This window comes from Rhinatrema bivittatum, chromosome 8 (genome assembly GCF_901001135.1).
Source record: "Rhinatrema bivittatum chromosome 8, aRhiBiv1.1, whole genome shotgun sequence".
Classification (NCBI taxonomy): domain Eukaryota; kingdom Metazoa; phylum Chordata; class Amphibia; order Gymnophiona; family Rhinatrematidae; genus Rhinatrema; species Rhinatrema bivittatum.
In genome coordinates, this window is record NC_042622.1 from 247,454,798 (window position 1) to 247,470,414 (window position 15,617).

Genomic DNA, 15,617 nt, shown 5'->3' on the forward strand with positions numbered 1-15,617 from the left:
TGAAATGGCCCTCCCCAGACCTGAAAGCAAAATAGGGAGAAAAAAAATGTTATGCACTCCCCTAATTTGCTCCATAAGATGCACAGACGCCTGGGGACAGAGCCGGTTTAGCCCAAAAAATATATATATATTTTTTTTTTTAATTTTCCCCCTCTGAATCCTAGGTGCGTCTTATGGTCAGGAGCGAAAAATACTGTAGATGCTGCAATTTAAGATTCAGAGGCATCCCTGAAATTGAGGAATATGGAGATTGCAGAGTGACCATACAGAAACTGTGTAGATTTTTACTCCAGCAATCTAGCAACAATTCTGGGACCGAGGAAACATCAGATGTGGAATTGGAGCGCGCTCACAAGTCCTTGGCCCTAAGGTGCCTGGGAAACCCAGAGATATTGTCTGCTTCACTAAATATTCTGTAAAGGAACAGATCTATCTGGTGGCCAGGAAACAACAATCTTGGGAGTGAGAATCCCATCATATCATGATCTTCACAGATGTATCTCCTTTAATGCTGAAAAAGAGAATGGATTTTAAAGATATTGCATCTGTTCTGAGGAAAGAGGGAATCTGCTATCTCTGGCTTTTTCCATTTGACATCGCCATGACCTTACAAGGGGTTACCTCAAAGGCCAAAACAATAGATGAAGCAGCTGCCATTTTGAAGGAGGCAGGCCACGTGGTGAAAATAGCAACGGAAAAACAAGCACACAGCACTGCACTGGTGGACACCCCGAGATGGCAGCAGGTCAGCAAAGGTGGTAAGAGTCTACACAGACATTCCGGAGACTCCACTAAAAAACAGGATAAAGGAAAAGGATGAAAATCACCCTGCAAAATGTGATCTGGACTTTTGAGCACAGGACTGGAGTACCAGATCTACGAGGAGGAGGGCGGGGGATAACCACTAGCATATTATATTATACAGTTGCACGGGTTCACCAAGTTGGTATCATCAAGACATGGTGTTATTATTGTCGGGGGTCTTGAATGCTGTGAGATATGCAATATAGGAGGGCTTTCACTCTGTGTTACAGTGGTAGCAGCATGGGACTTGGTACTGTTAGGGAATCATTCTTACTAATCCACAAATGATGTCTGTCAAAATATTATCTTTGAATGTTAAGGGGTTAAACAGCCCACAGAAATGTCAAATGCTTAGGAAAGAGGCCCATAACTCGAGGGCTGATATTCTATTCCTTCAAGAAACCCATTTGAAACGCAAATATGAAAGGCTGCTGAATTGGCCACTTTTCCCTCATCAATACCATGCTGCAGCCTCTAAGTCGGCGCGATATGCCGGAGTGAGTATCCTGCTTCATAAAGATTTACAGTGTCAAGTCTTAAAAATGCTGGAGGATCCTATGGGTCATTATCTATTATTACAAGTGGAATTAGAGGGGAACTGTATACGTTGCTGAATGTGTATGCTCCTAATTAGCAACACCAGGTATTTTTTGATAAGGTGGTATCTCTGTTGGGTAGCATGGACGTGGGACACTTGATCTTGGCAGGGGACTTTAATATTACTCACCAACCATGCCTAGACAATTCCTCGGGTGGTGGGGTGGGTGCCAAATTGGGGCACACTCACCTTAAGAATCTCATTAAAGATCGAGATTTACAAGATATATGACGCCACAGAAACCCCACAAAATGCAATTACACATTGTTCTCTCATTCTCACTGCTCTTACTCTAGAATTGACCTTTTTTTTTTTTTTAGTGGACGGGGTTATCTGCCTACAGGTACATGAGACGGATATAGGATCTATAACCTGGTCGGATCATGCTCCGGTCTGGATAAAATTCTCTCTAGAAGCTACTAAATCGGGGATGAGGTATTGGAGGTTAAATCACGACTCCTTTTGCCAGACAATGAGAACAGTGATTGAGGAATATCAGCGGTTTAACAAGAACACCACAGAGTCTAAATTCTTATTCTGGGAATGTTTGAAAGCAGTTCCCAGGGGTAGATTCATCTCCCAAGCCTCTTACAAAAAAAAGACCAAACAGGCAAAGGTCGCTGCCCTGAATGCTGAAATCTCTCAATTGGAAAAGCAACAAACTACATTATCATCACATCTTTACGTCTTTAAAAGAGGTTCAGGCCAGCGATATTGCCTTCCAATTCCAATTGGTAAAGCAAGAACATTCTGAGTGGGGGAATAAGGCTGGAAGGCTGCTGGCCTGTAAGTTAAAGAAATGGATAGCCCAGCATCAAATTACGCGAATCAAGGCCGAGGATGGTTCCTTGCTGGTATTGCCGGCCAACATCCAACCGAGATTTCAGCAATTCTACGGTAATTTGTATACCACTGATTCTAATATTCAAAGGAAGAGATTAGACGATATTTAGACAACTGAATTACCCCAGCTAACAGAGGAGGAAAAACAGTTTTTTGAAACTAGCATCTCTCCTCTAGAAATTAGGCAAGTTATAAAGGAGCTCAAGACTAATAAGACCTCAGGGCTCAACGGGTATATGGGTCTTTTTTATAAAAAGTTCAGAGATCAATTAGTTCCCCATTTAACATAGGCATACAATGCATTACAAGGAGAGGACTCTTTGCCATGTGGAGCCAATGTGGCTGGGATTACCATATTGGCCAAACTGGGAAGGGGCCTCCTAAAGTGTAGGTCATTAATAAATATTGACTTAAAAATATTAAATAAAATCCTGGCAAATCGCCTAAATAGAGTAATGGCAAAGCTGACCCAACAAGACCAGGCGGGCTTTATATCAGGCCGGAAGGCAGCAGACAACGTCCGAAAAATTATAGATCTTCTATGGTGGGCTAAACAGCATGGGACCCCAGCGGTTCTGTTTGCTGTCGATGCAGAAAAGGCCTTCGACATGGTCCACTGGTCATTTTTGTTTCGAACCTTAAAAAAAAAAAAAAGAACTGGCCCGAAAGTTACATAAATTATACGGAGGACCTGAAAGCCAGAGTTAAAGTAAATGGTGATCACTCTGAACCCTTTCCAATTCAATGGGGCACGAGACAGGGTTGCCCGCTGTCTCCATTATTGTTCGCACTGTTTCTGGAATTGTTTACAACTAACATTAGGAGGACTGTTGCCATTTCTGGGGATCCGAGTCGGGGGTATAGATTACAAAATTTCGCTGTTCGCAGACGACACGTTTTTTACCTTGTCCGAACCCCAAAAGTCTTTGACTCGGGTAGTAGCCATGTTAAAGAAATTTAGTTTGGTGTCCTGCTTCCGACTTAATCTCGATAAACCGAAGTTCTTAATGTCTCCAAGCCCAATGAGAAAGTTACCCCCTTGAAGGCACAATTTGCATTTAAATGGGCTGGGAAATACATTAAATACTTGGGTATCTTGATCAGTAGTCAATTAGAAGAACTATTTAAGTTAAATTATACCCCATTGAAAACTAAGATCTTTAAAGATGTAGAAAATTGGATGAATCATTCCATTGCATGGACGGGGAGAATTAAAATGACTGTTCTTCCCAGATTTAATTATCTTTTCCTGTCTCTACCGATCCAAATTCCGTCAGCGGTTGAAATGTTGGCAAAAAAGATCATTCACATTTATTTGGAAGCGGAGACCACCCCCCAGGGTGGCACAAAACGTTCTATTAAGCATAAACTAAGAGGCGGTATGGGGGTTCCCAGGCTTCAGGGGTATTACATAGCGGCGCAGCTCAGTGCTATACTAGCGTGGCATAAAGGAGGGGAGACTCCAAGCTGGGTTGCTATTGAACAGACGGCGGTAGGAGTGATGCCGCTTAGGGCTCTTATCTGGCAGCCATGCAAGACATGGAGGATTAAGAGATCCATACCATTATCTTTACAGACCTCGCTTTGCACATGGGCTCAGTGGAAACATCTAATAGTGGGCTCAAGGACTTACTTTCATAATACCTACTTGTTTCACAATAGGAAATTTTCCCCGGGGTGGGACACTTCATTGTTTTAGGAATGGAAACTTAAGAGCATTACAACTCTGGGACAGATCTGGGGACGGGAGGGAGTGATGTCTTTTGAGCATCTACGGGACCTTTTTCAGCTACAACTGTTCAACATATACCTCTACCATCAACTCTGTCACTTTATTCGGAAGAAAGCTTTAGCAGGGGAAATAGAGCAGGGTAAGCAACAATTTGAAGGTTGGTGCGGGTTGGCGGATAGGGTCCGGGGAGCTCAAAGATCTATGGTCTTATTCAGAACGCTACCCCCTGTAGGCTGAACTATGTTTACGCTTGGGAGAAGGACTTGGGGGAAGACCTTCTCCAAAGGGGTCTGGGATCAGATATTTTTAAATATTAAAAGATGCTCTATTTCAGCCTCCCTTATGGAAAATGGATTTAAAGTCCTATATCATTAGCACTTTACCCCCCATAGACTACATTGTGCTCATATTAGCCCCGATAAATTATGTTGGAAAGGATGTGGTCAATCGGGAACTTTTATTCATATGTGGTGGGAATGCCCTAAAGTGGGAAGACTCTGGAAGGAAGTGTGATATTTTACATAAGATTCTGGGTCGCCCCATTTCATTGTCACCCGAAAGGGTGTTATTGAATGTATCGATTGAGGGCTCTAAAAGTGATAATGTACTATTTACTCAAATATGCTTGGGGACCCGATGTATATTAGCATCTACTTGGAAGCGGGCTCTGCTACGATCTATAGATGTTTTGCTTCACAAATTGGACAATATGTCTATTATGTATAAGCTGACGGCTCAACATCACCACCCACCAGACCCCGTTGCACTCAGGTGTGGCACCCCTATCTACAATGGAGAGGCAGCTTAATGCCAGCAGCAAGCTCAAACTCGAGGTAACAGCTAACCCCCACTAGGGGAAATAACGACACTCATACAACTTAAGCGTACTGTGTCAAGTACCATGGTTTATTCGATTGTTTTGTATTATGGTTACACTAAAATGTCTTATTGCAATGTTGTACGCCTGCACTTGTTTGAACAATGTTACATTCTAATAATATGCTCAATAAACTTTAAATTAAAAAAAACGATTAAGGCTAAAAACAGCAAACGAGAAGTATAAAGGATCTCAAAAAAGGAACACAAGGTAGAATATCTGTTAAAAATGAGGGAGACAAAGAAAGTAATCAGGAAAGCAAAAAGTCAAGTGGAAGAAAGAATTACCAAAATGGTAAAGGAGAGGAGACAAAACATTTTTCAGATATCAAAGAAAGAAGGGAGGCTCGAATTGGTATAGTGAAATTGAAAGGTGACAAGGAGCAAAGTGTGGAGAGAGATGAAGAAATGGCAGAAATATTAAATACTTCAGTTCAGTGTTCACTAAAGACGACACTGGAAAAGGAACATTGCTGATTGACAAGACCATAGATGGAGATGGGGGAAGATGAAACTGTTTACAGAAGAGAATGTATGGGAAAAGCTAGGAAAACAAAGTGGACAAGGCCATGGGGCCAGATGAGGTTCATCCCAGGATACCAAGGGAGCTCAGAGATGTGCTGGTGGGTCCGCTGCATGACCTGTTCAATAGATCCATGGAAATGGTATCGAGTGATTGGAGAAGAGCACTGGTGTCCCGCTTCAGCTGTAGCAGAGAGGAGGCTGGAAACTACAAGCTGGTTAGCCTCGCCTTGGTGGTGAGAAAATTGAGACTATGCTGAAGGAAAGGATAGTGAACTACCTATAATCCGGTCGTTACTGGACCCAAGGCAGCATAGATTCACCAGAAGGTCCTGTCAGACAAATCAGATTGATATGTTTTGATTGGGTGACCAAAGAATTGGATCAAGGAAGAGCACACGATGTGATATACTTGGTTTTCAGCAAAGCTTTTGATATGGTCCAGAATAGAAGGCTTGTGAATAAAATGAGAAGCTTGGGAGTGAGCACCAAGGTGGTGGCGTGGATTACAAACTGGTTTGATGGATAGAAGACAGCGTGTAATGGTAAATTAAACCTACACTGAAGATAGAACGGTATTAAGTGGAGTGCCACAAGGATCACTGTTGAGACCGGTTCTATTCAATAAACTTTGTGAGCGACATTGCAGAAGGGACAGAAAGTAAAGTTTGTCTATTTGCAGATGATACTAAGATTTGCAACAGTGTGGACAGGCCGGAAGGAGTAGAGAGAAGACGACGTGATTTAAGGAAGCTTGAACAGTGGTCAAAGATATGGCAGCTAGGATTCAATGCCAAGACATGCAGAGTCATGCATCTCGGGTGCAGTAATCCAAAAGAGCTGTATGTGATGCGGGGGGGGGGGGGGGGGGGGGGGGGGGGTGTGAAGGGCTGTTGTGCATGGAGCAAGAGAGGTACCTTAGGGTTATAGTGTCTAGTGATCTGAAGACAGCAAAGCAATGTGAAAAGGCAATAGCTAAAGCCAGAAGAATGCTGAGCTGTATAGAGCGAGGAATAACCAGTAAGAAAAAGGAGGTGATAATCCCCTTGTACAGGTCCTCAGTGAGGCCTCAACTGGAGTACTGTGTTCAGTTCTGGAGACCGTATCTCTAAAGGGACAGAGTCAGGATGGAGGCGGTTCAGAGAAGGGCGACAAAAATGGTGGGGGGTGGCTCCATAGAATGACTTATGAGAAGAGGTTGAAGGATCTAAGTCCACCTGGAGGAGAGGAGGTGCAGGTGAGATATGATACAGACCTTCAGAAACCTGAAAGGTTTTAATGATGCACAATAGACAAACCTTTTCAGTTTGAAAGAAATCATTAGAACTAGGCGTCACAAAATGAAACTCCAGGGAGGACAACTCAGAACCAACGTCAGGAAATATTTCTTCAGAGTGTGTGGTGGATGCCTGGAATGCCCTTCCAGAGGAGGTGGTGAAAACAAAAACAGCGAAAGATTTCAAAGGGGTATGGGATAAACACTGTGGATCCCTAAAGACTAGAGGATGGAAATGAATGAAAGAGTGCATGGTGATAACTTGCTGATGCAGCTGTTACTACTCTTAACCAATAAGCCTGATACTTTTGATGCAACTCCACCATTGCTCTCTGCTTCAGCGGCAAGAGGTAACGGGGAATTGGACTCAGACAGCAACCAACAAGGGCCCTGTCTTTGACGGTCTGGGAAACTGATAAGTATGAGGGTGACCTGTATGGCACGGTAGATGCTACCATAAGCTTGCTGGGCAGAATGCACGGACCATTTGGTCCTGATCTGCCATCATTTCTATGTTTCTATGTAAAAGAATCAGTACCTCCCTGGATCAGAATTTGGTGTTTTCATACCTGGTTGGTCATCCTTTGGAGACTATAAGATAGGCATTAAGCTGCTTATTTTTAAAGCGGTGCATTCTGATAGCAATCTGTTCCACCAGATGAATTTCAGAGCTGCAGGCTCTATTGTGTAGAAATCCCTTTTTGGGTTCTTCCGACGAAGTGGTATAGATTCTCCTAGTTCCTTAATTCCTTCCTAAGGATATCATTTGCTGAGCATTTTTCCCATAGACACAGAATGGGAGAAAAGCCTTAGTAAATCAGGCCCCAAGATAGTTTTCATTTTTTCATCTCAATTAGATGTGTCTCCCTCCTTTTCAAAGGGGCTCTGAAGGAGAAAAGTGTGCTGAATTTCATCATTTAGATATTAGGAGAGCTCTTCTGCTATAAATAAAGGTCACTATTAGTTTCGTAACCTTGGAATATCATTTGTTCAGTTTAGTAGTACTAGAAGAGTTGGAACAGCTTTGAAGGTGTCAATAGCTCGTTGAAGTAAGGAAGTGATAGATAGGTTTACCAATCCAATGGATTGCCGCTTCCCAAGAAACTGAGGACATATTCTACTAAGACACAGATGACTTTTTGGGCAGAACTTCGTCTTGTGATGCTACTGAAAATTAGCAACCTGGTCGCTTGCATGCTTACTCAAAACACTATTGTCTCAACTTCTGAACCACGGAAGAGGCTTCCTTTGGTTCATAAGTCTTGAGCGTGGGCTTGGCAGTGTCCCACCCAGTAGAAGGACTGGTTTGGTACATACCATGCATCTGGACTGGACTGACTGGATGAAGAGGTAGAAGAAATTTGTTTTTTACCTGATAGTTCCTTTCTTTTGAGTCCAGCCAGACCAGTCCATAACCCTCCCTGTTCTGCCAAGGGTATTATTCACCTGATTCATTTTCAGAATAACTGCTTGTGTGCACTAGTCAGTGCAATGGATGTTAAGGTAATAAACCTTATCAAGGAATGCAGGTGATGACTTCCATTTTTTTTTTAATTTATTTATTTTTTTTAATTTGGAAGGTCTCTGGTTTTTTCTTGGGGGTGAGGGAAAGTTTAGTATATTTTATTTATTTATTTATTTTATTTAAAATTTTTATATACCGACATTCATCAGGGATATCACATCGGTTCACAGTGTAACGCAAACAGACGCCTGGGGAGGCGTTTTACATCAAACAGTATTATATCGAACAGTTATAACATGTTAACATGAGAACAAGTGAGGAGGGGAGGTATGAAAGGGATATAAAGAAGGGAATATAACATTAATTGTTAAGAACAAGCTTTGCAAATATAAATAAATTAATATAAATATAAATATTAAAAATGTTTATCTTAGCTTGTTATGTAGAATACTAGCAGACTGAGGTCAGCAAAGGAGCCTATAAGGGGTGATGTCAACAAACTTGTAAGCCTATCTCCATATGCTGGTTGTGAAGCACAACCCATGCATCTGGACTGGTCTGGCTGGACTCAAGGAAAATAAATTATCAGTAAGGAACCAATTTCTCCTTCTAAATTTTCTTGAGAACTCCCTTGTCATCTAAGTATATTAGCTTCTATATGCTAAAAATGCTCTCAACATTAGCAGTTTACCATGCTGATAATTATACAGAAAGATATTTGCACATATATTGGACACATTGTAACAAATTCAAAAAGTGCTTGAATTAGGACAAGTTGAAATGTGTCAGTCATCAAGGCTTCTATGAACTGAAATGAATTTTCCCTCTGCCAGCTGTAGTACACCAGCAGCAGCAGACTTCCAAAACACATCCAGATCTTTGTAAATGGTGTATAACTGGCCATATATACAGGTGCAAGAACCTTTGAATAAAGATGAAATTTTATAGGGCTATCACTCTATCCAGGAATTATATATCAAAATAATTTTAAATATTTAAATAGTTGATGGATCTAGTATTCTAACTGTTCTCTGTCCACTTCATTCCCTTTTCCCCTCACCCCTTCCACAATTCATTTCAGGACAGGAGAGGTGGAACAAAAAGGTTCTCTGCAGGCTGTTTACAAGGGGGAAGGGATGGAGCAGGAATGGAGAATGTGCTTAGACTAAAGGCACGCAGGCACCCTGCAATTTAATTCAAAAGACTGGATTAAAAAGTATGAATGCTTTTAGGAATATTGATTCTGTGGCAGAACGTAAAATATGCAGCAACAAACTATGCTGTTTGATTTGCAGCTACACAATTGTGGGAGGCTAGGGGCACTGGCTATGATCAGCCTATTATGTAGAGGAGTTAAATGTGCCATAGTTAAGATAAAAAAAAAAAAAAAAGAAAACCACTTGTTCTAACATCTCACTGACCTGGATTCCTGATGTGGTAAAATACGGAATTTCAAACTTGACACTAATGGGTGGCTTCCCCTCCTTGTCTTCTGCTTCGACGCTTGGGAGTCCAAAATGAGCACGCATTAAGTACTCCTTCCCGCCCTAACCCAAGAAAATAAACACACAAATTTCTTCAACCAAAACTTTGATTACATACTTAACTAGAACTAGATTATTAATAAATGGATTCCTAAACTCCCACTTCAGCAGAGATGGGGGTAGTGGCATAGCCAGAACTGATTTTTTCAGTGGGCACAAGATTAACATAAGTGGGCTGTAGGCATGCAGGTCTGAGACCCACTTGGTTTTATTCTTATTGATAAATAATGCCATATACTGCACCCTAAAAATGCTACGTAGTTTGCAACAGCCATGCATGAAATTTTAAAACATCTTACCTCAATTATTTCAAGCACTTACCAGCATTAAAAACTCCTTATTAAACAGTGTTTTATTTTATATTTATTGTAATTTATAAATGCACAAGTGTATAATGTAAAAAGCAAAGAAAACAAACATCCAATCATGAAATAAAACAAATCTCTGTATTTCATTAATCCTCTTTGCAGAAAGCCAGAAATCATCATAACTAAAATAAAATAGCATTAATCATCAGAACAGGTACAGAGCAGAGCTAGGATAATTCACATTACAACATGAAAAAAAAATTTCAAATTCTGGTATCACCTCAGCAAAAAATATCCCTCCACTGCTAAACATGTTCTGAAGTAACACAAATTCCTGCAAAAAATGACATCTAGAACCTTGCTATACCATACAGTCACAGCACTGAGTCTCAGGACACAAACAGTAACCTTATGAAAAAGCAGCAATGCAAATACTACACCAGGTCCTAGAACATTAATACATCACCTACTGGAGGTAACAGAGCAAGCTACTACAAAGAAACTACATGCCAGCAGAAAAATACTGCACTCCAGTCATACAAAACAGAGACCGACCCGTATCTAATACAGAAATAAGGGTCAACATGCATGTAGACAAAACCAAAACAGAAAGCCTGAGAAACTAGTCTCTGAACAGTGGAATGTATTTATTTTAAAAGTGCTTATATACCGTGCCCTACATAGTTCGGGGCGGTTTACAATGGACATACATAAAGAATAAAATTAAACAGAATACAATATAAAATTGAAATTAAAAATTAAAATTAGGAATAAACAACTAAAAACAATACTTATGGTAGGTAGAAAAAGCGGAGAGAGAAAAGACAGTGGGGAATACTGAAGAAAGAGCAAAATACAAAAATAAAAGAAATAGACACTCACAGATGGTATATTCCAATTGCAAAAATTTTAAAAAAAATCTAAATATATAATGTATATGTAAAAATATATAATGTAAATGGTGTAAAAAAGTTTTTTTTTAGAATATGCCATCTGTGGGAATGTGTATCTATTTTAATATATATATAGATATATATAATTTTTTTTTTTTATACCTTTGTTGTCTGATATTTGTATTTTTCTAATCAGACCCCCAGGCTCCCATTCTCTCTCACACACACACACACAGGCTCCCATTCTCACACACACACACACCCCAGGCTCCACTTCTCTCTCACACACACCCACCGCCCAGGCTCCCATTCTCACTCACACACACACACGCACACACACAACACCCAGGCTCCCATTCTCTCTCTCTCACACACACACACACACACACACAACACCCAGGCTCCCATTCTCTCTCTCTCACACACACACACAACACCTAGGCTCCCATTCTCTCTCACACACACACACCCCCCCCCAGGCTCCCATTCTCTCTCACAGCCCCCCAGGCTCCCATTCACACACACACACACCCCAGGCTCCCATTCTCTCTCTCACACACCCCTCCCAGGCTCCCATTCCCGCACACACACACCCCCCAAGGCTCCCATTCCCGCACACACACACCCCCAAGGCTCCCATTCCCGCACACACACACCCAGCTCCCATTCTCTCACACACACCCCCCAGGCTCCAATTCTCTCACACACACACACACCCCCCAGGCTCCAATTCTCTCACACACACACACACCCCCCCCAGGCTCCAATTCTCTCACACACACACACACCCCCCAGGCTCCAATTCTCTCACACACACACACACCCCCCAGGCTCCAATTCTCTCACACACACACACACCCCCCCCAGGCTCCAATTCTCTCTCACACACACACACACACACCCCCCAGGGCTCCAATTCTCTCTCACACCCCCCTCCCAGGCTCCCATTCACACACACACACACCCCCACACCCCCCAGGCTCCCATTCCCGCACACACACCTTCCAGGCTCCCATTCCCGCACACCCCCCCCCCAGGCTCCAATTCCCGCACACACACACACCACCCCCCCCAGGCTCCCATTCCCGCACACACACACCACCACCCCCCAGGGCTCCCATTCCCGCACACACACACACACCACCACCCCCCAGGGCTCCCATTCCCGCACACACCACCACCCCCCAGGGCTCCCATTCCCGCACACACACACACCACCACCCCCCAGGGCTCCCATTCCCGCACACACACACACCACCACCCCCCAGGGCTCCCATTCCCGCACACACACACACCACCACCCCCCAGGGCTCCCATTCCCGCACACACACACACCACCCACCCCCCAGGGCTCCCATTCCCGCACACACACACACCACCACCCCCCAGGGCTCCCATTCCCGCACACACACACACACCAACCACCACCCCCCAGGGCTCCCATTCCCGCACACACACACACCACCCACCCCCCAGGGCTCCCATTCCCGCACACACACACCCCCCCCCCCCAGGGCTCCCATTCCCGCACACACACACCACCACCCCCCAGGGCTCCCATTCCCGCACACACACACCACCACCCCCCAGGGCTCCCATTCCCGCACACACCCCACCACCCCCCAGGGCTCCATTCCCGCACACACACACCACCCCCCCCCCAGGGCTCCCATTCCCGCACACACACACACCCCCAGGGCTCCCATTCCCGCACACACACACACACCCCGCTCCCATTCTCTCACACACACCCCCAGGCTCCCATTCTCTCACACACACACACACACCCAGCTCCCATTCTCTCTCACAGCCCCCCCAGGCTCCCATTCTCACACACACACACACCCCAGGCTCCACTTCTCTCTCACACACACCCACCGCCCAGGCTCCCATTCTCACTCACACACACACACGCACACACACAACACCCAGGCTCCCATTCTCACACACACGCACACACACAACACCCAGGCTCCCATTCTCTCACACACACACACACACACCCAGCTCCCATTCTCTCTCACAGCCCCCCAGGCTCCCATTCTCACACACACACCCACCCCCCAGGCTCCCATTCTCACACACACACCCACCCCCCCCAGGCTCCCATTCTCACACACACACACACACACACACCCCCAGGCTCCCATTCACACACACACACACCCCCCAGGCTCCCATTCACACACACACACACCCCCCCAGGCTCCCATTCTCACAACCCCCCGGCTCCCATTCTCACAACCCCCCGGTTCCCATTCGCTCATACCCCCAGCTCCCATTCTCGCACACAGCCCCCCCCCCCCCCCAAGGCTCCCATTCTCGGACACACCCCTCCCAGGCTCCCATTCCCGCACACACCCCCCCCCCAGGCTCCCATTCCCGCACACACACACACACACACACCCAAGGCTCCCATTCCCACACACACACACCCAGCTCCCATTCTCTCTCACACACCCCCCCAGGCTCCAATTCTCTCACACACCCCCCCCCCCCCAGGCTCCAATTCTCTCTCACACACACCGCCCGCGCTCCCATTCTCACAAACGCACACCGCCCGCGCTCCCATTCTCACAAACGCACACTGCCCGCGCTCCCATTCTCACACACACCCCCCTCCCAGGCTCCCATTCTCTCTCACACCCCCCTCCCAGGCTCCCATTCTCTCTCACACCCCCACCCACACCCCCCAGGCTCCCATTCCCGCACACCCCCACCACACCCCCCAGGCTCCCATTCCCGCACACCCCCCCCCAGGCTCCCATTCCCGCGCACACACACACACCCCCCCCAGGCTCCCATTCCCGCACACACACACACACACCCACCCACCTAGGGCTCCCATTCCCGCACACACACACACAACCCCCCCCCCAGGACTCCCATTCCCGCACCCACACACACACACACACCCCCCCCCCAGGGCTCCCATTCCCACACACACACACACACACCCCCAGGGCTCCCATTCCCACACCACACCACCCCCCCAGGGCTCCCATTCCCGCACCCACACACACACACACCCCCCCAGGGCTCCCATTCCTGCACCCACACACACACACACACCCCCCCAGGGCTCCCATTCCTGCACCCACACACACACACCCCCCCCCCCCCAGGGCTCCCATTCCCACACACACACACCCCCCCCCCCAGGGCTCCCATTCCCACACACACACACCCCCCCCCCCCAGGGCTCCCATTCCCGCACCCACACACACCCCCAGGGCTCCCATTCCCGCACACACACACACACACACACCCCCCCCAGGGCTCCCATTCCCACACACACACCCCCCCCAGGGCTCCCATTCCCGCACCCACACACACACACACCCCCCCCAGGGCTCCCATTCCTGCACCCACACACACACACACCCCCCCCCCCAGGGCTCCCATTCCCGCACCCACACACACCCCCAGGGCTCCCATTCCCGCACACACACACACACACCCCCCACCCCCCCCAGGGCTCCCATTCCCGCACCCACACACACCCCCCCCCCCAGGGCTCCCATTCCCGCACCCACACACACCCCCAGGGCTCCCATTCCCGCACACACACACACACCCCCCCCAGGGCTCCCATTCCCGCACTCACACACACACACACACACACCCCCAGGGCTCCCATTCCCGCACACACACACACCCCCAGGGCTCCCATTCCCGCACACACACACACCCCCCCAGGGCTCCCATTCCGCACACACACACCCCCCCCAGGGCTCCCATTCCCACACACACACACACACACCCCCCCCCCAGGGCTCCCATTCCCACACACACACACACACACACACACACACCCCCAGGGCTCCCATTCCCACACACACACACACCCCCCCAGGGCTCCCATTCCCGCACCCACACACACACACACCCCCCCCCCAGGGCTCCCATTCCCACACACACACACACACCCCCCCAGGGCTCCCATTCCCACACACACACCCCCCCCCCAGGGCTCCCATTCCCGCACCCACACACACACACCCCCCCCAGGGCTCCCATTCCCGCACCCACACACACACACACCCCCCCCCCAGGGCTCCCATTCCCGCACCCACACACCCCCCCCAGGGCTCCCATTCACACACACACCCCCCCCCCCCCCAGGGCTCCCATTCCCGCACCCACACACACACACCCACCCCACCCCCAGGGCTCCCATTCCCGCACCCACACCCACCCCACCCCCCAGGGCTCCCATTCCCGCACCCACACACACACACCCCCCCCCAGGGCTCCCATTCCCACACACACCCCCCCCCCAGGGCTCCCATTCCCGCACCCACACACACACACCCCCCCCAGGGCTCCCATTCCCGCACCCACACACACACACACCCCCCCCCCAGGGCTCCCATTCCCGCACCCACACACCCCCCCCAGGGCTCCCATTCACACACACACACCCCCCCCCCAGGGCTCCCATTCCCGCACCCACACACACACACCCACCCCACCCCCAGGGCTCCCATTCCCGCACCCACACCCACCCCACCCCCAGGGCTCCCATTCCCGCACCCACACACACACACCCCCCCCCAGGGCTCCCATTCCCGCACCCACACACACACACCCCCCCCCAGGGCTCCCATTCCCGCACCCACACACACACACCCCCCCCCCAGGGCTCCCATTCCCGCACCCACACACACACACCCCCCCCCAGGGCTCCCATTCCCGCACCCCACACACACACACCCCCCCCAGGGCTCCCATTCCCGCACCCACACACACACAC

General features: G+C 48.0%; 1 protein-coding gene across 1 annotated transcript in view; it reads right to left on the bottom strand.

Annotated features, from left to right (window-relative positions):
• LOC115098133 (AP-1 complex subunit mu-1-like) overlaps window positions 1-15,617 on the bottom strand; it is a 237,217-nt gene that overhangs the window by 77,760 nt on the left and 143,840 nt on the right. Inside the window, 1 exon segment of the mRNA XM_029614489.1 lies at window positions 9,538-9,663. Within this exon segment, the coding sequence (XP_029470349.1) occupies window positions 9,538-9,663 (126 nt within the window).